The sequence below is a fragment of the Mustela erminea genome, chromosome 7 (assembly GCF_009829155.1).
Source record: "Mustela erminea isolate mMusErm1 chromosome 7, mMusErm1.Pri, whole genome shotgun sequence".
In the NCBI taxonomy this organism is placed as follows: Eukaryota; Metazoa; Chordata; class Mammalia; order Carnivora; family Mustelidae; genus Mustela; species Mustela erminea.
In genome coordinates this window covers 22218150-22238344 of record NC_045620.1, presented here as the reverse complement: position 1 = coordinate 22238344, position 20195 = coordinate 22218150, and the positions used below count along the sequence as shown (strand labels likewise).

Here is a 20195-nt window from a genome sequence, read left to right as displayed (position 1 = left end):
ATGAGCACACACACACTCTGTATCCCTCTCGTTCTCGAATAAACATTTTTTTAAATACACTTATCCTCAAGAACCCCAAAGTCTCATCCAATCATAACAGCGGGATCTCATGATTTATGTTAGGTCTGGCTTCGGCTCCTCTTGATTGAGTAACCTAAAATCTAAGAAGAAAAAGAGACAGGGCACCTGGGTGGCTCAGTTGGTTAAACGTCTGCCTTCAGCTCAGGTCATGATTCCAGGGTCCTAGGATCAAGCCCTGCATTGGGTTCCTTGCTCAGCGGGGAGCCTGCTTCTCATTCTGCCTGCCACTCCCCCTGCTTGTGCTCTCTCTCTCTCTTTGACAAATAAATAAATAAAATTTAAAAAGAAAAAGAGACCCCAACCAACCACACCCACTCCGAACTGTCCTGTTTGGGTGATCCAGCAGCTGGCTTTAAATAGAGGGCTGTGGGCCTCCAATTATTCTCAGTTTGGGGGCTTTAGATCAAACAAGACACTCAAGAAAGCATCATGTAGCAACACCTCCTACCAACTCAGACGTGTGTGTACAAGTGCATCTGACATACATGAACTTGTAGACCCTTAGATCTCTGTATGATACGAAAAGTTACAAAAACACATGCATGAACATACATACATACATGAACTTGTAGACCCTTAGATCTCTGTACGATACGACATACATGAACTTGTAGACCCTTAGATCTCTGTATGATATGAAAAGTTACGAAAACACATGCACATGGATAGTCCCCACAGGTGCACATACACACGTAATGTCTACATACACCTGCATACACTCACACACACGTGTATCTCTTTCAAGACTCATGCCCCCTCCACACCTGTGAGGAAATCATGCCCCTAGTAGATTAGAGCCACTGAAAAAAATTCATCCTGACATTTACCAGGTCAGCCCTCCCTCGGGTCTCCCAGTGACCACTACATACTTGCTCATCGCTCTACCCTCCGATCCCCTCATGCTCAGCAGGTAAACCCACCTGCCTCACAGGGAAAACCAAAGCCACCAGATTTTCCCATCTGCACAGAACTGCAGCTGGTCCATACGGTAGGCTTGTGCTGGGTTAGGAAAGGGCACTCCCCCCAAGACACTTAATTGCCATCTGTTGGAAAATTGTCATGATGTATAATTTTTATTAGAATAAGGTCTTTTTCTGCCATCTGCCACAGATTTGTCATGAGTATATAATTTAATTATGTCTGCCCTGTATGTGGCATCCTTAATCAGTGGAAAACTTGAACAACCATCCATGGCAGTTCTGTGCATAACCACCTCCCTCTACATAGACCCACGCCAACACGCAAGGCCACCCTGTTTCAGCCACTGTTGCCCCACAGGGGTCACCCCTACTCAGAAGTGGTCTCCTCTCCTCAGCTCTGTCTGCAGGAAGGGAGAAGTCCAGACCCCAGGTACACACACACACACACACACACACCCCTAGGGCTGCATTGAGCCCCCAGGTTGCTGAGGGGTATGAAAGCTCTTCCACACTCGTACATGGGCACATATGGTGGGCATGTATGGATTCAGGCCATATGTGGGCAGGTGGGTGGATGTGGGCGAGGAGTGGTTAGTTATTGAGACAGTGCGAGCCAAGAAGGGGGAGGGCCCCTCTGGAGTGGCCGTGGGCAGAGCCTGGAGCTGCCCGCCCACCCATTTAGAGCTCACCAGCTTCCCAGCTGCCAGCACCACTGCCACCACTCTTTCTCTCTCTCCCTCCCCCCTTCTGACCCAGATTCCACATTCCAGAAATAGCTCTGGCAGGTGACTGGCAGGCGGGGTCAGCTCCAGCTAGGGCGGCAGGGGAAGCAGTCTGGCTATATATATGAGCCCCTCCCAGCCAAAGGACCCAACTGGAAGGGGCCACAGGGGTGCCATCTCCCCACCCCCCAGTCAGCCCCAGCCTGCCTCCTCTCCCCCTCTGGGAAAGAGGAGAAGAAAGAACAAAGAAGACTCTCCCTCCCACTCCCGCCCTCTGCCCAGCTCCCATTCGTGCTCATTCTCCTCTCCTCCCAACCTTTTGCCATCCCTTTCTTCCAGCTTCCTCTGCCCTCTCTCCCACCATCTCAGCCTTCAGTTTGCCTCCTTCAACTGCGTTCCCCTCCCCAGCCCCCAACTTCCGCCCCTCCCAGTTTCTGGCCGTCCTCCCTCCCTGGCCTCCCTTTCTGCGTCTCTCCCACTCCTTCAGAACCACAAGGGAGGCTGTGGCATCCCCCAGGGGCCTGGGTAGCGCCCCCCCACTCCCACCCCCTAGCTCCTGCCAACTGTGCCCTCTGCACCAGCACGTGATTCCATGTGCATGTGTGTTTACACACACACCCACCAGGTTACACACACTGGAGGGCTCTCCCTGGCAGTCCTTGAAGCTCTAGGCTGAGCTGGGATAGCTTCCTGGCCTGGGATACATGCTTGCTCCTTACTCAGGAGTCTTGAGATCTAGTTTCCTCTGTTCTGTGTCACTCTGGGGGGTTCCAGCCCCTCCCTATGCTTCAAATTCTCCACCAATGTTGTGAGGTTTGAATTTGAGGACCCCCCCCTTCCCCGCCTAAATACCTCCCATCCAAGTCATCCTCTGAGTCCCTTCTTTGTCTCCTCCCCTCTCCCCCAGAATGTTCCCAGTTTCTCCTCTGATTCACTCCCTCCTCCACAGAGGAAGGGAGGCTGACAAAATTCCAGTAAGCCTTCAACCCTCCATTCAGCCTTGTCCTCCCTCCCCCAGGCCTAGCCTTCCACAATCTCTGATTATTACACTACAGGCTCCTGTCAGATTGAACACTCCAGTTCCGGAGGTGTCAGGGCTGAGAGGAACCTCAAAGACCATTGTGTCCAGAGATTGCAAATAGACTTCAGCTCCTGTGTCATCTCTGATCCCTGGAGCCCAAGACCGAGATTTAGTTCAGCAGAGAAGTGTGCCACCATCGATTGGTGATGTCTGCTATGGCCAGAATATTTACACATATCTGACATTCCTGAATTAACCCAGTTTAACCTCTCATATGTATGCATATACACATGTGACAGAAGTCTCTCCAACTACAGCCTACAGAAGGTGAGTGTCAGGTCAAGGTCACCTGGTAGGTCAGGGAGCAGGCAAAACAATAAATAACACATATCAGTATATGGTTCATTGGAAAATAGCCCAGAGCAAGGGGAAGGGTTGCAGCACAAACAGGATTGTTAGGGTAGCCCTCGTTGAGAAACAGATGTTTAAGCAAAGACTTGGAGAAAGCTGGGGAGGTATGCCAGGTAGGGAGGAGAGGTCCTGGGACAGGAGGGTACCTGGTGCGTTGGAACAGGAGTGGGGTTCCATGGGGCTGGGGCTGAGCAAAACTGAGCCTAGCGTGTCCTCAGGGGTGTCCTAAATTTTCTGAGTCAATTTAAAGATGAATGTTATGTGAATAGCACAAGTGTAGCATAGTGACTGTGAATAGGACAGGGTAAACTAATACTTTCAAAATGCTTAGCACAGTATCTGGCATCAAAACCGCTCAATAATCCTCATTTTCCTTTGTTATTATTATGCCTTTATTTAAAAAAGGTTACAGTAATATCAGAAACACTGTATCATCTTATTAAGATTATTTTCTCTATTTTACATTTATTAAAGAGATGTGCAGAGAAGGTAAGGGACTTGCCTAAGTCACCCAGCAAGGCGGGTCAGGCAACAGGACTTGGGTCTGTGGATGGCAGACGTCCTGTAGGTACAGTCTGGAGAGGTGAGGCTTTAAGGAAACGACTCCATGAGGAGTGGGGGACTACCGGGAGAGAAATGGGGAACAGGGAGTTACCTCGAGACAGAAAGGGAATAATTTATGTCCTTAGCGCCTACTGCACGTTGACCTTCAGGGCACACTGAGTGTGCTGGTTTTTCTTCTGCTGAAGAGGAATCGAAGGCTCAGGGAGGCTGAAAGAATATCTCATACAAGGTCACGCAGTCCTGGAAAGGGTGAGGCAGGATTCGAACCCAACTGGGAGGACTCTGTCTGAGGACGGCAAAGGGAGGATGGAGGGGAGGTGCCAACTAAAAACACTTAGGACGTAGAGTCCATAGTACTTGAGGTCTAATTTGACCATGCAGGGTTGAGAAGACCGGGTCACCAGGTCAGGATGCTTGCTGGGACCCTCAGTTTCCCCCAGTGACAGCGAGGTGTCGCCACGGTGAACTAGGGCGAGCTCGTACCGCTCCTCCCCCGGCAGGGAGCATGCGTCCCGTTCCAGCTGGAACCGGTTTGGCTGGGCGGCTCGAGGGGCGGAGCTCCCGGCGCTCGGGCATGCGCGTGCCGACGTGGGCGCGCGCTCTCTCTCACCATCAGTCGGCCTGGGCGTGGGCTAGCTAAGGGCGCCCAGCGCTTGCGCACCGGCCAAGCCGCGCGCGCGCGCCGGGCCACGTGCCAAGCGGACTCTGCGCGTCCCCGCCCTGCCTGGGAGTCCCGGGAGGCGCGCGCGCGCGGCTGACGCGGGGGGCGGGGCGGGGCGGGGTCGGCACGGGGCTTTAACACGGAGGCCCCGCCCCTCGGGCGTACAAAACCGGAGCCTCGGGCCGGGCCGCGTGAGGGAGGAGGGTGAGTGCCCGCCGCTGGCCGCAGCTGCCGCCGGCCTCGTCCGTCACTCCGTCCGTCTGTCCGGTCCACGCCGTCGCCGCCGCCTCCTCAGCCCGGACGCCCGGGGCCCGCCCAGCGCCGCCCGGAGCAGCCGCGGCCCCGCGAGGAGACGGGCGCCGCCCCCGCCCGGCCCTGCCCCCGCCCTCCTCCCCGTCTGTCCGTCCGTTCGTCCACCCGCCTGCTCGCGCTTCCGTCCTTCTGTCCGGCTGCCAGCCTTCGGGCTGGTCTCCCCGCTCCGTCCGCTTTGTCTCTCCCCGGCTCCCTGTCTCTTTGTCTCTGCCCTCGCGGTGCCTCACAGCCCCTCCCTCGCTCCCCGGTCTCGGGTCCCCCTCAAAGCGGTCCTCTCATCCCTCGGAGCCTCCCTTTCTGGGCGCCCCCATTCTTCGGGACCCGCCCTCCCGTTTTGGGGGGCCTTTTCTTCAGAACACCGCCCTCACTCCCCCACGACTCCTTTCTCAGCTTCCCTCACATCCTTTGGGGGTCCTCCCTTCCATCTGTCCTCAAATCCCTGCGGTCTTGCCCCTCTCTTAGCCCTCATTTCCTCGGGGTTTTTCCTCTCGGTGTCCCTCATATACGCTGGGACCTCCGAGATCCTTGGGGTCTCTCTCTTGGGACCCCCAAAAGCTCCCCAGCTCCCAGACTTCACCCCTCCCTGCTATCCCTTGGGTTGTCTCTGTGGCTGTGGCTCCTTGTTCTTTCTCAGGCCTCGGTGGCCCCCCAGTTCTGGGGGTCGGGGTCTCCCGCTTTGCTCTCACTGCCTTTGCCCCTGCATCTGTCTCAGTGGCTTCACCACTCATGGCTCTTGTGCTGAAGGCCCCCTTTTGAGCCTGTTCTTTCCCCAGGGCTCTTGGCCCCCTTGCTTTCTCTGCCCCTGCCCCCTGTCTCCCGTGCTCTCTGCTCCCTTGTCTCTCCCTTTCCCGTTTTCTGTCTCTGCCGGTCTCTGGGTCTCTGACCCCACTCTGGCCCTCATGGCTTTGTGTCTGGAGCTCTTGAAGCAATGTGAGTGGTGGGGTGTCCGGGTCGGGCTGGAGTCCCCCCGCAGGCTGGCCGCGGCGAGGCTCCATGGGGTTGGCGCTGGGGCTAGGGCTGGCGCTGGGGCAGGAGGCTCTGGAGCCTCCCAACAAAGGGGCAGGGAGGGAGGGGCCAGGCCGTCTGGCAGAGGTGGGAGTGGGGGCGCCTTCTTGCTCGGAGGCTTCTGCTTTAGTTGCTTGAGTGTGTGTGAAGGGTGCCACGGGCTGGACGTCCCGCCCGCTTGGTCCTGCATGGCCTGGCACTTTGTGATCGCTTGTGGGCAGGCCTGGGCTATTTTGGAGCTGGCAGGATGTGATATCACTTGGGTGTTTATTTAGACCCGGCTGGGGGTGGGGGCTGCGTTCTTGCCAACTTGAGTAATGAAATTTTGCAGGGGGGTGCGGCCTTTTAGGCAGCTGGACTGTAGGGTTTGTGGCCGGAGCTTTGCAGGCCACCAGCCTGGGCAGGTGAACAAGGTTATCATGCTGCTTTGGTCTTCCTGAGACTGCCAGGATGAGGGGAGAGAGTTCTTAGTCTGACCACCCTTGAGTATTCCATTGGATGATCTAAGAACCGGGGGGCTTGATTCCGCCAGCTTCAAGCTGTGTGGGACCTGTGACCTCTCCAAGCCTCAGTTTCTCCATCTGTAAAAGGAATAATTGTGCTAGTCTCACCAGGTTGTCATGAAGACCAAATGAAACGTCTGTAGACATGTGCTGTGAAGTGTTGCTGTGTCTTTGAACTGAGCCCACAGAGGGCAAGCAGCTTGTCCGGGCTACACAGCTAGTTCATGGCAGAGCTAGGACAGGGATCCAGCGCCAGGACTCCCCATCCAGAGTTCTTTACCCTTTGCTCCATTTCCACCTGATTATTCAGGAATATACCTGCCCTTCCAATGGGGCAGGGAGCAAGCGGTCCCTTATTTATAACCTGATTCCTGGTTGCTCTTTGTCAGTTTGTAAAGATAGGCAGGTGTGCATAGCTGGATGTCTGCTCTGGGAGAAAGGTGGATTTTCCATGTTCCATCCCATTGTTTGAGGGTGGGTCCTGCGTGGCCAGAGGCACTTGGGAATGAGGTCGGTCAGTTTGTGGTTGTGAACCTTGCCTGCTTTTCCTGCTTCCCTGTAGGGTGGGGGACAAAGACCCCAGCTCAGAGAGGCTCCACAGATGGGGGTGGGGGGAGGTGTCTGCTGTCAAGGAGCCTAGGATGTCCTAGAGCTGAAGCAGGAGGTCAGCTGTTGTAGCACCCTTGCCTTATGGTTGAGGCCCAGAGAGGCCGGGGACTCCTGGTCCTATTCCATGGCACTGCCTCTAAGGAAGTCACAGTCAGGCTGGTGTCACTTCCCCGCTGGTATATAATGACAATTTCCAACATCCATTGACCTCTTACTGTGGGTCCTGTGCTGGACACACTACTCGGACCACGTGCAATAGGGAGGAAGAAGGGCTTGGTCCTTGGCCTGGAAGTAGGGGGCTGGGATTCTGGGCCCCACATCATACCCACTTTCAGGGAGGCTACTTTCTCTTGGGCTTCAGCTTCCCTATCTGTAAAATGGGAATAAGAATCTTTGTTATAAAACTGGTTCTGAAATCATAGAATCCCTAAAGAAATTCTGTGAGACAGAATGCCAGGGTTCTATTCCTGGCTATGCTAAGACGCAGTGTGACTTCAGACAAGTGTCCCCCTCTCTATTATTCTTTCTGCAAAATGAAGGAGCCGGATAGCGTGGTCTCGTAGGTGCTTCCAGCTCTGACATTTCAGGATTCTAAGGTAACTCGGAGGCCACCTATTTGTACCTACATCTCATCTTACCTGTTGAAGGTGTGCTTGATCGCAGAACGAGAGGGAGAATGTTTTGAATGCTGCAGGGTGTGCGCTGATCATGTGCTGTGGGGTTTCAGAGGAGGGAGAGAAATCCTGTGTGGGCAGAGGGTTCAGAAAAGCTTCCAGGGGGAGGCAGTACTGAAGTTGGACCTCTATACCAGGCATGTTCTACCTCTAAGATAAACTATTACAGGTAGTAGAATTAATGTGGGACTGAGAGCCATAAACAGCTGGTGTCAACTGGTCTCCATCATTCATTCCATGTGTGATCTTGGGCAAGTTACTTTGGGCTTCAAGTTTCCTCATCTGTACTCAAGATAATCATATTTACACTACAGGATTGTGCTGAGGATTAAGTGAGATTATATATTTTAAAAATGCTGAGTACACAGTAGGCACTTAATAAATTCATCTCCCAGGGATATCTGGATCACCTTTTTCTCTGTGGGAACAAGGTAGACCCAGCTTCTCCCCACCTTCCCCCCTCCAGTGACCACCTGGGGGAGGTTCAGGTAACAAGGAAAGCACCTGACTTGTTCTAGTAAACACTAAGAGTAATCCTCTAATCTCCCCCACTTGCTCTGTGAGCCATTGTGTAGTCTGTCAGGCGCTTTCCTGGCCATTGTTCCTTAGAACAGTCCTGGGAGGAAATCAGAAACCACTGGTGTTCTCTCTGCTTCACAGGTGAATGGAGAGTAGGGGGCCCAGAGAGGCCCAAGGACCTGTTCAGGGTCCCATAGCATGCCAGTGTCGGGGTGGGCTAGAGCCTAGACCTCTTGGCTTCTTCTCCCACAGCCCACAGCTTTGCTCCAGATGTATTGCTTCTGTCTGGTAGCCTGCCCCTCAGGCCTCCTTCTCTGGGTCTGGCATCTATTCTGCAGGGGAGGGTTTGCTTGACATTTCCTCAGCCTCTGAGCTCATCCTAAACTTCAACGGGACTAGCTTGAGGCCGGGCGTGGACTGAGTCACCACCTTCCCTGGCTTTCTCATCCTGAGCAGCAGCCAGACACACCCAGAGGGCCGGAGACCTGCTGGTTGTAGGACAGCAGCATGGCAGGCTTTCCTCTCTGAAACTCAGATTGGTTCTAGAATGGCTCTCCCTGGGCTCTTAGGGAGAGGCTGCAGTGGTGGCTCCCCAGGGTGCGGGAAGCATGAGCAACATTGAACAGCTGTTGCCTGGCCTTTCGAGCTCCCAGCCTTTATTTGTGCTGTACCCTCCCCCTGTGGTACTTTCTCTACCCCTCCAGGCCCACATTGTCAAATGCCACCACCTCCTCCGGAAGTCTCTGATTGCTGCTCTCGCTCTCTCTGAGTCAAACAGACTGTGAATTCTGCCCCAGGTCCACACTTGCTGAAAAGTGGTCACTTCCCCTCTTGGTGCCTCAGTTTCCTAATATGTATAAAAAACTCAGGTTGCTTATCTTTATAAAGCTTAGGTTCCCAGGCTCCATCCCCGGAGAGTCTCCTTCGGCAGGTCCAGGGGCAGGAATCAACTTTATAAGTCCAGCCCTCTGGAGGAGTCTGATGCGGAGATCCTGTGGGGTGCACCCTGGGAAAAGCTGAACTGAGAGTTTTCCTGGGTTTATATCACAGCTTGGCTCGTCCCCACTGTGTGACCTAGGATTGATCAACTTTCTGCACCTCTGTTTTCTTTTGTCCTGTTGGGACGGAAATCCCTTCCTCCCAGGTTGCCAGGAGGGCGAGTACTCATGTAGTAAAGGCCCCTCAAGAAATGGAAATCTTTGTGCTCTGCTTCCATTTACCACGTGTCAGGGACTGTGCTGGGTGGTTTATAGCATGATCTGACTGTGTTACTGTAGCAATCCCATGACGCAGATACCGGTATTTTCCCCCATTTTACAGATGAGGAAATTGGCTCCTCCTCATCTTTGTTTTGGGCAGGGTTGGTTGTTTCCAGAAGCAAGGTGCCCTTCCCTTGCTCAACCCTGGCAGCAGACACTGTCGGACCTGGCCAGGGTGAGGGCTGTGGAATTGAACACCTGGGCAGGAATGCAATCCAGTCGTCAACAGGAATTTAATGAGGTTGATGATGCGTGCAGGCTGAGTGCCTCTCAGATTCCCAGGTTTCCCAGTCCTGGCTGTGGCTGCTTCCTCTCCCTCAGGTTGTACTGGAATCAGCCGGTTCCTCCCCCATCCACTCCTGGGAAGGAAGGCTACCTTAAAAACAAATAATATCTGTATTTTCTACAGCTAAAAGATTAATGTTTCTTGTTTCACAGTGAGGAAACAGGCCTAGGTAAGGGGAAGGACAGGGACATGCCTAGGATCCCAAACCGAGGCCATGCCAGGGCTGGGCAAGAACCATAGCCCTGTCTGCCCACCTCGGTCTCCATTTCTCTGTATCATGGGCCTGGGTTGGCCAGTGGAGAGGGGGAACACTGAGGTTTGGTTCTGGGAAGTTTTCTCATGGGGCAAGAGCAGGAGAAGTGGTCCTGAGTGTCTGGAGCTAGGATTGGCTCAGCCTGGAGCCAGATGGGCTTGGAAAGCGCTTTCCCTCCCAGCCCTGGGCCAGGCTCTGAGAGGATGGGAAAGAACAGACAGGGCCTCTGCTCCTGGGAACTTATGGTCTGACAAGGGAGACAAGGCCTACAATTATGAGAGACTGTGTGACAGTCTGTAATTAAGTGTCTGCTGAGGAAAAGCATTGTTTGAGAAGGAAGAAGTGAGTGTGTGCCAGAGGAAACAAGAGCCCTCTTGAGGGGGGCTGGATTTGCAGAGACAGAGGGTGGGGCTGACATTCTAGGGAATGGTTTGTGCAAAGGCAGGGGTGTGGAGGCTGGAAGGTAAGCATGTATTTAGGGAAACAGTGAGTGGATTGATTTTGCTGATGCATCAGGACTCTGGATGAAAAATCTGGGAGGGGCCAGGAAGTTGTAGGCAGCATTGAACATCAGCGGAGAAGCAGAGGCTTTGGGGAGTCATGGACCGTTTTAGAGCAGGGGTAGCCCAAGTGGAGAATTTTCTTTTCAAGAAGGTAAATCAGGCTGGGTGAATTGGGATGAATAAAAATGGTGACAGGGAGGAAGCCTCCCAAGCATCCAGGTAAAAGAAGAGCATTAGGTGTGGGGTGGAGCCAGGAAAAGACAGTTGGGGTCGCAGAGGGTGCTGTGCCCCTCAGAGAGCCCATTCAGGGACTTGGGGGCCAGAGGGAAAGATGTTGGGTGTTGCTGCTTTGGGGGAGGAAATAATAGTCTAAGCAAATTGCTTGTACACCTGCTCTATGCCAGGCTCTCTGCCAGGGCCTCTGTGGATGCTGTCGGAAACCCTTACACCAAGCCAGAGGCAAGTGTACCCTTTTACAGATAAGGAAAATGTGGCTCAGACCCAGGGCTGACTCTCTGCAAATCCTGACTCTTCCCACAGTTCAGCTCTGGTTTTCGGAAAGGAAACTCTTATTATTAGGGTCCCAGGAATAATCTGAGCCTTCTTGCCCCTTGAAATGGGGACACACAAATACCTCCCCTAAAGCCTATAAGCCTTTACTTTCTAAAGATCTGGAGAATTGGGACTGGGTGCCCATTTAGACTTTCTTTAAGGTAGGAGAGTCAGGGAAGCAAGGGGCCTTCACATCTTCAGTCTCCTCGCCAGGCTGTGAGCAGCCTTCAGAGTCAGACCTCATACGTATCTAGTCCAACAAGGGGCACATCTGTGACTAGGTCTATTGGGATTCTCAGCCAGCCGCCACCAGAGAGGGTGTTCCTTTGCCCAGCCAGAGGAATCCACCACCCACAAAGGCAGGAAGGGACTTGTCCCAGGTTGCTCTTGGCATTGGAGAGTCAGGTGATGGAGCCCAGTTCCCATTTCCCGGGCTGCAGCCAGGGGTACCTCCTGGGCAGAGAGAAGGGGAAGGGAACGGGTCCTTACTAAGTGGCTTCCGTGGGAGGCCGCAAGGGTTGGTCCCAGTGTGCAGGTAGGAAATGGATGGCTTGGCCAGTCATTCTCCTCTGCGTGTCCCCCTGAGCTGGGCCTTGGGTCATGAGGCAGAGCCACCACATGGCAGGCGCAGCCTCTGAACTCTGCTCCCCTCCCTGCCCCTCCTTTGCCTCCAGTAAACACCCCCAGGATCCATATGCCAGTCTACTTGGGCAGAGGCCAACCGTAGGCAAGATCGGATTGTAACTGCAGCCCTCTTTTTCATACCAAAATCTAGACCGAGCTTTGAATGAGGGATTTTTGTGCTCCTTTCAAACAGACACAGCCTGAGAAAATACTATTCAGACATTGAAACAGTGGAGTAGAGTGGCCTGGACTGTTCCTTTCAAGTGTAATCATTCATTTGAGTAATTTTTTACTGTTTGGCCCGTACTTTCTCAGAAATTTGACCCTTCGCACATATATTCCTTTTTCTATCTTACTTTCAGCATCTTCGTTCTGAATCCTTACTGTTTGTTTAGCCTGTTTTTGATTTGCAAAGCACTTTCATCCACCTTATCCTGGTAGATCTTCTACAACCCTGGGAGGTCATTACTACACTTGTCCTCCTTGTTTTGCAGAAAATGACTTGACCAAGATCACGCTGGTATTCACGGGCTGAGCTGCTTGTTTATTCCGCAAATACTGAAGCGCCTGCTGAGGACCAGGCAGTGAGCTGGCGTTGCAGTGGCAAGCAGAGCAGGCTAGAGACGGGGTCACTCACCCCAGTGTTCACAGCATCCGTGAGGCCTAGTCAGGACCTCCCCCGGCACTCCTGACCTGCACGCTGGGCCCTTTCCTCTGCAGACCCCTGTAGTTTGAGCCCTCAGCCTAGAGCATCGTGGTAAAGCTAGCCAAGGCGACAGTCTCTGCAAACTGAACTTCAGAAGTGACAAAAGAGGCCTTCAGTAATGACTTAATTATTAAGAAGAAGGTGAGGAAGGGCATCTCAGCAGAAGGCCATCTGCTCCTCCTCTTTGGAGGGGTCGGAAGGATGGCGGGGAAAGTCGCCTGAAGGCTGCTGTGCCTAAGATCCTGGCCTGAATTTTCTCTGTCCTCCAAATATTTGATTACAGTTTACACAGGTGTGGAGCCCTGTGGCCATGTGCTGAGCTGGGGGCCCTCCGTTGCCTCCTTTAATATTAAATGAGATGAAATAAAGGCAGATCCTAGGATTTCTGGCCCAGCCCCCTCAGGTCCCATGAGTGGGAACCAAGTGTAAGAGAGGTAGGGACTTGCCAACATCTCCTACTGAAAGAAACAATCCTGCCTCTGCCCCTGTCTTACCGGTCTGGCATCGTTTCCCCACTGTTCCCTGTAGGAACTCTCAGCTGAACCTGTTCCACATTCAGAGCTCTCTTCAGGGCCTCTTCTATACCTTAAGGCCAAGTTTTTCCTGAGTCTTCCTTGACATTCCCCCCCTGCCCGGAGCCCTGTAGTGTCCAGGCTGCCTCCGCCTGCTCTCAGAGGTTGGCCACCTGTTCTAGAAGGTGAGAGCGGCAGCCTTTGAGGAGACTTCAAAATCCAGATGCCTGGGCCCTTCCCCCAGGGACTTTGATCTCTGAGCCATAGAGAGAGATTTCTGTAGGTAAGCATTTTACTGGAGTTATTTTTGTGTATAGGAATTATGTTTTTATTGAAAAAGCAACACATTTATCTGTTTAAACACTTCAAACTCTGTAGAAAAAAGTGCCCAGTGGAAAATATCTCTCCCACCTTCCATTCCTAGAAAATCAGTGTGAACAATCTTGATGTGTCCTTCCAGAAATGCTCTTCATATGCGGGCAACTGTGTCAATAACATCCTTTTTTATTGCACAAACAGTGGCATATTCTGTCCCTGCAGCCTATTGTTCTGTACTTTATCTTTTTTTTTTTTTTAAGATTTTATTTATTTATTTGACAGACAGATCACAAGTAGGCAGAGAGGCAGACGGGGTGGGGGGTGGGGGGAGCAGGCTCCCCGCTGAGCAGAGAGCCCGATGCGGGGCTCGATCCCCCTCATATCATGACCTGAGCCGAAGGCAGAGGCTTAACCCACTGAGCCACCCAGGCATCCCTACTTTGTCGTCTTTATGCAAGTCTTTCTCTGCTGTGGATGCACAGGTCCATGGCCCCCTTTTCCATGACTGTGTGACAGCTGCGCCGACGGATGGTGTCTGCTTGTCCTCTGCTGGAGGGCATTTCCTTTGTTTCCGGTCTCACAGCTGTGAGCAGTGCTGTAGCGTGCACCCTTCCCCACATATGTGTACGTGGGTGACCTGCATGAAATCGTCACAAAGAGTCTGTGCACCTAACATTTTGTGAAATATTTTGAATCGCCTTCTTTTGCATCCTGAAAATGGGTCTTTTTTAAAAAGTACCCTGCCTTCCCTAGATTCAAGTTCATTTCCTTAGTTAAGAACGGACTATTCTATTTCAGCCCAGACAAGGGAAGGGGGTTGGCCAGTGTCCCTCAGCAGTCCTCAGCCAATGAGGTATTTCCAGAGTAAGGTGCAGGTGAGAGGAATTGAGGAATGAAGGGAAGAAATGGGCTGAAGGGGACTCTGTTACAGGTACCTGGGGACTTGTTGATGACTTGGTCTCCAGGGAGAAGCATATTCCCCCCACCCCCCCCTTCCCCGCCCACACTGCATCCTCCCTCTGGCTTGGGCTGCACCTGCTTGGCAGCTGCTGGGCCAGCAAACTCATTCATTCAGCAAATACTTACTGAGCTCCTGAATCCCATGTAGGCTGGGCCATTGTGTCCCTGGCCTTCTCTGAGCCTCAGTTTGTTTGTTTTTTTCATCTGAAAAGTGGGGAGGTTCATCCATGCCTTTCTAATGTCCTCAGGCTAGGGGCAAGATGTGGTAAGCCAGCCAGTGGAGAACCCCCATAAAATAGATTATAGTGGTCTTAGCTCGACACTGTGCCGGGCATCCTGGAGTTGCGGAGTCTGATGTTTGTTCCAGTCCTGGGTGGGCTGCCGTCGGTCTTAGCAGATGGCCTGGGCTGCCGTCAGATTAGGAGTTTGGGGGGCAGCTGTTGGTGGATGGCTCCACTTGCCATGCCAGGACAGGCAGACTCATGCCTAGGATGCATTTGCTCTGCCCTGGCATGTTGGAACTCTCCAGGGCCCACTTAGGATGAAGGTGATCAGACGACAGGTCAGGAAGAGGTAGGCAAGGAGGGTCCCTACACGGAGGCCAGTTATTTTGTTTTGTTTTGTTCTTAAAGATTCCACCTATCTGATAGATAGAGATCACAAGTAGGCAGAGGCAGAGAGAGAGGGGAGGAAGCAGGCTCCCTGCCGAGCAGAGAGCCCGATGCGGGGCTCGATCCCAGGACCCTGGGATCATGACCTGAGCCGAAGGCAGAGGCTTTAACCCACTGAGCCACCCAGGAGCCCCCCGAGGCCAGTTTTGACTCTTCCAGGCCAACAGGAAGGTCCTTTAGTGTCCCCCACGGGGCATTTCTGTAGCTCCCTTTCAGCCTTCAGCGATGATAGGGATGAGGAAGGAGAAGTTCTGTAATTTTTCCAGTTCAAATTGACTAGTTTAAAATCACGAGCCTAGTTCCTCCCTCCCATTTTATCAATGGGTAAACTAAGGCCTGGAGTTGAGGGCCTCCTCCTAGGTGAGTGGGCAGCCTTATTACTGGAATTAGAAGCCGGGGGTTCAGCCCTCCTAGGCCTTACCTCTCCCCATCTTTCCCACATCGTCCCAGTCTTTAGTTTCACTTTGGGGTTAAAAACCAAAGTGAAAGAGAAAGGCAAAGCCGGAAGCAGCTGCTTCAGACCCAGCCCAGGCTGGGATTGGCCCTGGGGTACCCAGGCCGATCTGGCCTCCCTGGAGGAGGGAGGCCTCTTCTCCCTCTTGCTCTGAAGCCCGGGCAGGGGCAGGAACTAGTAGGGCCCTCGGGATAGGCGCCAGGCTACAGACAGGCGGTGGCGTTTTGGCCTGCCTCTGTCTGGGAGACGGCCAGTCGGACGGGTTCCCTGGTGAAAGTCAGCCTTACCCGGGTGTGGCCACAGGTGAGGAGCCTTTTAAACTCCCGTCCTTCCGGGGCAGGGCTGAGCTGGGCCTGTGCTGGCCTGGGGAAGAAATCCTGGCTTCCCAAAACCAGCTTTCACAGAACAGTTCCACTCCCTGAAGGTAAGAGCTAGGGCCCTGTCCCCACTGTGAAGACTTTTAAACTTTCGGTCACTGTGGGGTGGGCACTTACCTCAACTCCTGGCGGTTTCATAAAGACCCAGGCAACCCAGGCAACCTTGGTTCCAGTCCCAGTCCCCAAAACTTGGAGAGGACAGGGGTTGGGGGAGCAGGAGGCATGGCTTCTTCCTGAGTTTTAGGTAACCTCAGGCTCTCCAGCTCTGGGCTTCGGATTCCCTGTTGGTTTCTTGGCAGGAGGAGTTCTTTCCAGCTCTGCTGCTCAGTTCAGACAGTTTTGGTGCCTTGGAAGCTAGCGAGTGCTTCACACCTGATTTGGTTGGTCTGTGTATGTCGAAGATTAGCTGTTATCTAACTCGATGAGGTCTTGAGCTCCTATTTCTCTGTGCTTTTTCTAAGAAAATTCTCAGCCTTGCCAAAGCAGATACAGTATCAATTTTGTTGTTTCAACAAATACAGTTTCTGTGTTCTCTTGTCTACATAATCACAAGATCCCCAGACACAGCCATTTTGGTTCAGGGCTGCTCCCTGAGGGCCCACGCTATGCCCAGGTTGGGTGATGGACCAGGCGGCCCTCAGTGAAGGACTGCACTGACGATCCACCCCTGGCTGTGCCGCCTCTATGGAAGGCAGAAAGCGGGCAGGGATAAGGCCCAGCTGGAAGGCTGAGCCAGGCCAGAGGGGAGGAGCCCACACCCCAGAGGTCTCATAGACCCGTGGTCAGGAGCTTAGCTCTGATGTCGTGTTGCTGGAGTTTAGGTCCTGCGCCACCACCTAGAGCTGTGAGACCTTGAGCAAGTTCTTTAACCTCTCCAGGCCTCGGTTTCTCTGCTTGCAAAATAGAGATAATATTACTGACATTAGTTTCAGTGTGCGGACAAGAGAAAAGTGTGTGTAATGCACTGAGCCCAGTATCTGGTACAGAGGAACCACTGAAAAAAATGTTAGCTGCTGCTGTTATATCCCAGGGGAGAGCGAAGACTTGAAATAGCTAAAGACAGTCCATCTCCCATGCCTGGAGAGTTGTAGGTGGACTGGATGGGGTGTTTGGACGGACATCAAGTTATTGTTTGCCAAGTACAGGGCTCTGATGGGGACTCTGGCTGAATCAAGGCAGGCTTTCAAGAGGAGGTGGCCTTCAAAACCTCAGAAGCTGGGTAGGATCCAGGTGGACAGAGATTTTAAAGGCAAGACACCCTCACTGCCTGGGGTATGGGTGTGTCCGGGGTAGGGAAGAGAAAGTGGTTGGGACAAGGATGGCAAGGGTTGGCTGCCCAGGGGCCAGGAGAGCCGAGATCAAGCCAGAATGCTTGCCAAGGGCCATTAGAGTCCCTCGGGCTCTCATGCCAGAGCTTGTCTCTGGAGGGTCATCAGTCCTGCGGCCAGTTTCCTGCTGGGGCCCATTATTGAGTGCACTGTGAATAGACTGTGAATTCCAGGCGCTCCTCGAAATTTCTTGCCTTCCCTGTCTTCCTACACTTTATGACATGGTATTGCCCTGCACGGGGGTATGGTAGCCATCTGGAGGTGCCTTCCTGCCTGCCTGGGGGCAGTTGTGGGCCAGGGTGGGGGAGGAGGAGTGGGGCTCCTCTGACAGCACCCGTGAAAGCCCGCCGCCTCCTCCGCTCCTGCTGCCCTGGTGGTTTCCTTAGAGGGGACACGCAAAGCAGCCCACAGGAACGTGGTGGGAGGTGGGTTTGGGTTCATCCCAGCCGGTTCCAACCTGCAAACAGCCATCACCTCTCTTTCCAAAGGGTCAGCCATTCCTGTGCTCAGAGAGCCAGGTGGTGAGCCGAGGGAGGGGCGGGAACAAGACACGCTTGGTAGCTTTCCTCAAGGAGCTTCCATCCAGCTTGGAGTCCCCATCCCAGCAGGTGACAAATACACAAGATACTGTCTGCTTGCGACAAGAGCCCGAGAGGAAACAAATAGATGCTGAGAGGGCCATATTCAGAGAGGATGGGGACGGCATGTCTGGAAGGTGAGGTGGCCAGTGAGAAAGAGGCAGCCAGGGGCAGAGTGGGAACCGCAGGGGGGTCAGGACCCTTAGGTGGAAAGTGTTTAGCAGGGGCGCCTGCTTGGCTCAGTTATTAAATGTCTGCCTTCGGCTGAGGTCATGATCCCAGGGTCCTGGGATTGAGCCCCACAATGGGCTCCTGCTCAGCAGGGAGTCTGCTGCTCCTTCTCCCTCTGCCCTGCCCCCCACCCCCACCCCTGCTTGTGCCGGTGCTTGCTCTCTTGTGCGTGCGCATGCGCGGTCTCTCTCTAATAAGTAAAATAAAAAGTAAGTGCTTAGCATATTGAAGAAACAAAGAGAGGTTCCGTTGTATCATTCTGTCGAGTGGTCTGCAAGGTCAGTCAGGGCCTCGTCATCTCAGCGACCTTGTTCGCTCTGAAGCAGACAACTCTTCTTGCCCTGTAGGAGCCAGAGGTGTCAGTGGGTTAAGAGGTATTTTGCTTTTGTTTTAAAAATTAACATCAGAACTCCCAAATGCTTACCTTCTGATTGGTTTCCATCCTGGTGCTAAGTCATCAAGAAAAGGCTTTTTTTATTTACTGCTCATGTCCTCTCACACACTGCCTCACAGTTCACAAAGCTTTGTTGCTTCTGTTGGCAGTTTGTTGCAGGTTGCAGTTACTATTGCTGTTTTTAGACATGATGGAACAGGGAGGTTGAGTGACTTGCCTAAAGTCACACAGCTTAATCAAGATTTAAAGTTTTGGTTCACTGTTCTCTTCTGCCACACTACTGTGTAGGGAGGCCAAAGCAGAAGCTTCTATTTCTTTTTAGCAAGGGTGCAATTCTAAAATCACAGTTTAAAAAGTTTTGGTATAGAATGATACACTAATAACTGTGTCCAGGCAATGAGATTAGAATGACCCCCGCCTCCATTTTCTATAGTTATTTCTTTTTTTAGTTTAAGCTTTGTATTTCCACACACACTCCCATCCACCTCATTTCCAAGGTTCTGAGACCAGTATATCCATGACTGTCATCAAGGACCTCTGATCTTCCTTATTTTCTATTTGAATTTTGTCTTCTGATTTCTCTTTCTTGAATGTCAGAAAAGAGATTGCAGGCAGATTTTAGATCAGCCCCTGCTCACAAACATGTTTAACTCAAGGCAGAAATTTTTTGAATTCATGCTTATAGTAGTTTTAAATATTTTATTCTGTACCTTTTGGATTTGGGTTGTAAAACAGCAGTTTGATTATTGGGCTCATTTGTAAGGAATCCCTTAGTAGACTCCTCACTAGCCCCCCCCCCCCCATTCTTAAGCTATTTGGGATAAAATGCACGGAACAACAGTTTACCGTCTTACCTGTTTTGAAGTGTACAGTTCAGTGGCAGAAAGTACCATCACGTGTTGCCCCACCTCCATCCCCAGAATTCTTTCCGTCTTGCAAAACTGAAACTCTTCACCTATTAAACAGTAGCTCCGCATTCTGGCACTACCCACCCCCACCCGCCCCCCTGCCCAAAGCCCTTGGCAACCACCATTCTACTTTGTCTCTTGGATTCAACTCCTCCAGGTGCCTCATTCACAAGCCCGTCTTAGAAGGATGTATTTGAAAAGGGGGTTATGTGATATCTCTGAACAATGAAGTCTTTGGGTGGGGATTAATTCTCCCAGTTAAAGCACACTGCTACTCACAGCATCATGTGACCACGTTCCAGCAGAGTTAACAGACTGATCACCTCCTGAGAGGCCCAAGGTGGCTGCGTGGAGCCTGACCACAGCCCCCCTGTGGAGGCAGAATAAGAGGTTGGGGAAGTAATCGTAGGACCCAGGCACAGTTCCTCAATTAGCTGCTTACCTGCTGTGGGATTTGGGCCAAGTCCCTCCTCTTCTCTGAGCCTCGTCTTCCTCCTCTGAGAAATGGGACAATATCTCCTATCACGTGGACATCCCCAAATCAGTGAGGTGTAGATAGTGAACTTGCCTTGGCAGTCTTGAGAATTCTAGCGCAGTGTTTGATTGTGATTAAATGCAAGGGAAATGAAACTTCTGATCCCCGTGGTACAGAAGCAGTAGAGACTTAGAAGTGGCGTGACTGGCCTGAGGCCACTCGGCAGTTGGCATTGACCCTGCGCTGAAACCAGCCACCCTCGCTCACAAGCTACAGCTACTGCAGGCTCCTCGTCGGTCATTCTTTTGATGGGCAGGAGACCTTGAAACAGAGAGTTGCTTTCCCATCTTACTGGGTTTAAAACATTGCCCAAGAAACTCTCTTATTAGCGGGCCTGCAGTGAAGGTTTTGGTGGGGAGTCAAGGACAGGGATTCTGCATCATGGGAATAGAGTCCTACAGCACGTCTGTGGTGATCGTCTCACCCAGGGACCACACAAACCTTGCACTTCGCCGTTACTCCCCAAACTAGGCCCATGGCAAACCACAGCAGTCAGTCACCGCACTCCCGCTGCGCCCTGACACAGCTCCAGGATCCTTCTTTTCTTTTTTTTTTTTTTTTTAAGATTTTATTTATTTATTTGACAGAGATCACAAGCAGGCACGGAGGCAGGCAAAGAGAGAGAGGAGGAAGCAGGCTCCCTGCTGAGCAGAGAGCCTGATGCAGGGTTGGATCCCACAACCCTGGGATCATGACCTGAGCCGCAAGCAGAGGCTTTAACCCACTGAGCCACCCAGGCGCCCC

The 20195-nt window shown here is 52.6% G+C and overlaps 1 protein-coding gene and 1 long non-coding RNA gene across 5 annotated transcripts in view; both read left to right on the top strand.

Annotated features, from left to right (window-relative positions):
* DLGAP4 (DLG associated protein 4) overlaps positions 1 to 20195 on the top strand; it is a 141247-nt gene that overhangs the window by 70205 nt on the left and 50847 nt on the right. The window contains exon 1 of one of the 4 annotated variants that reach the window (XM_032350755.1): positions 4730 to 5622. The exons of the other annotated variants lie outside the window; for them this stretch is intronic. Coding sequence (XP_032206646.1) covers positions 5592 to 5622 — 31 coding nt within the window. The 5' untranslated portion in view covers positions 4730 to 5591. Of the gene's footprint in view, positions 1 to 4729; positions 5623 to 20195 lie in introns of those variants that run through there. 4 annotated transcript variants of the gene reach the window in all.
* LOC116595008 lies at positions 17108 to 20033 on the top strand. Its single transcript, XR_004287513.1, has 3 exons — positions 17108 to 17118; positions 17572 to 17575; positions 19792 to 20033. It is a non-coding gene; the product is annotated as an uncharacterized LOC116595008 (long non-coding RNA).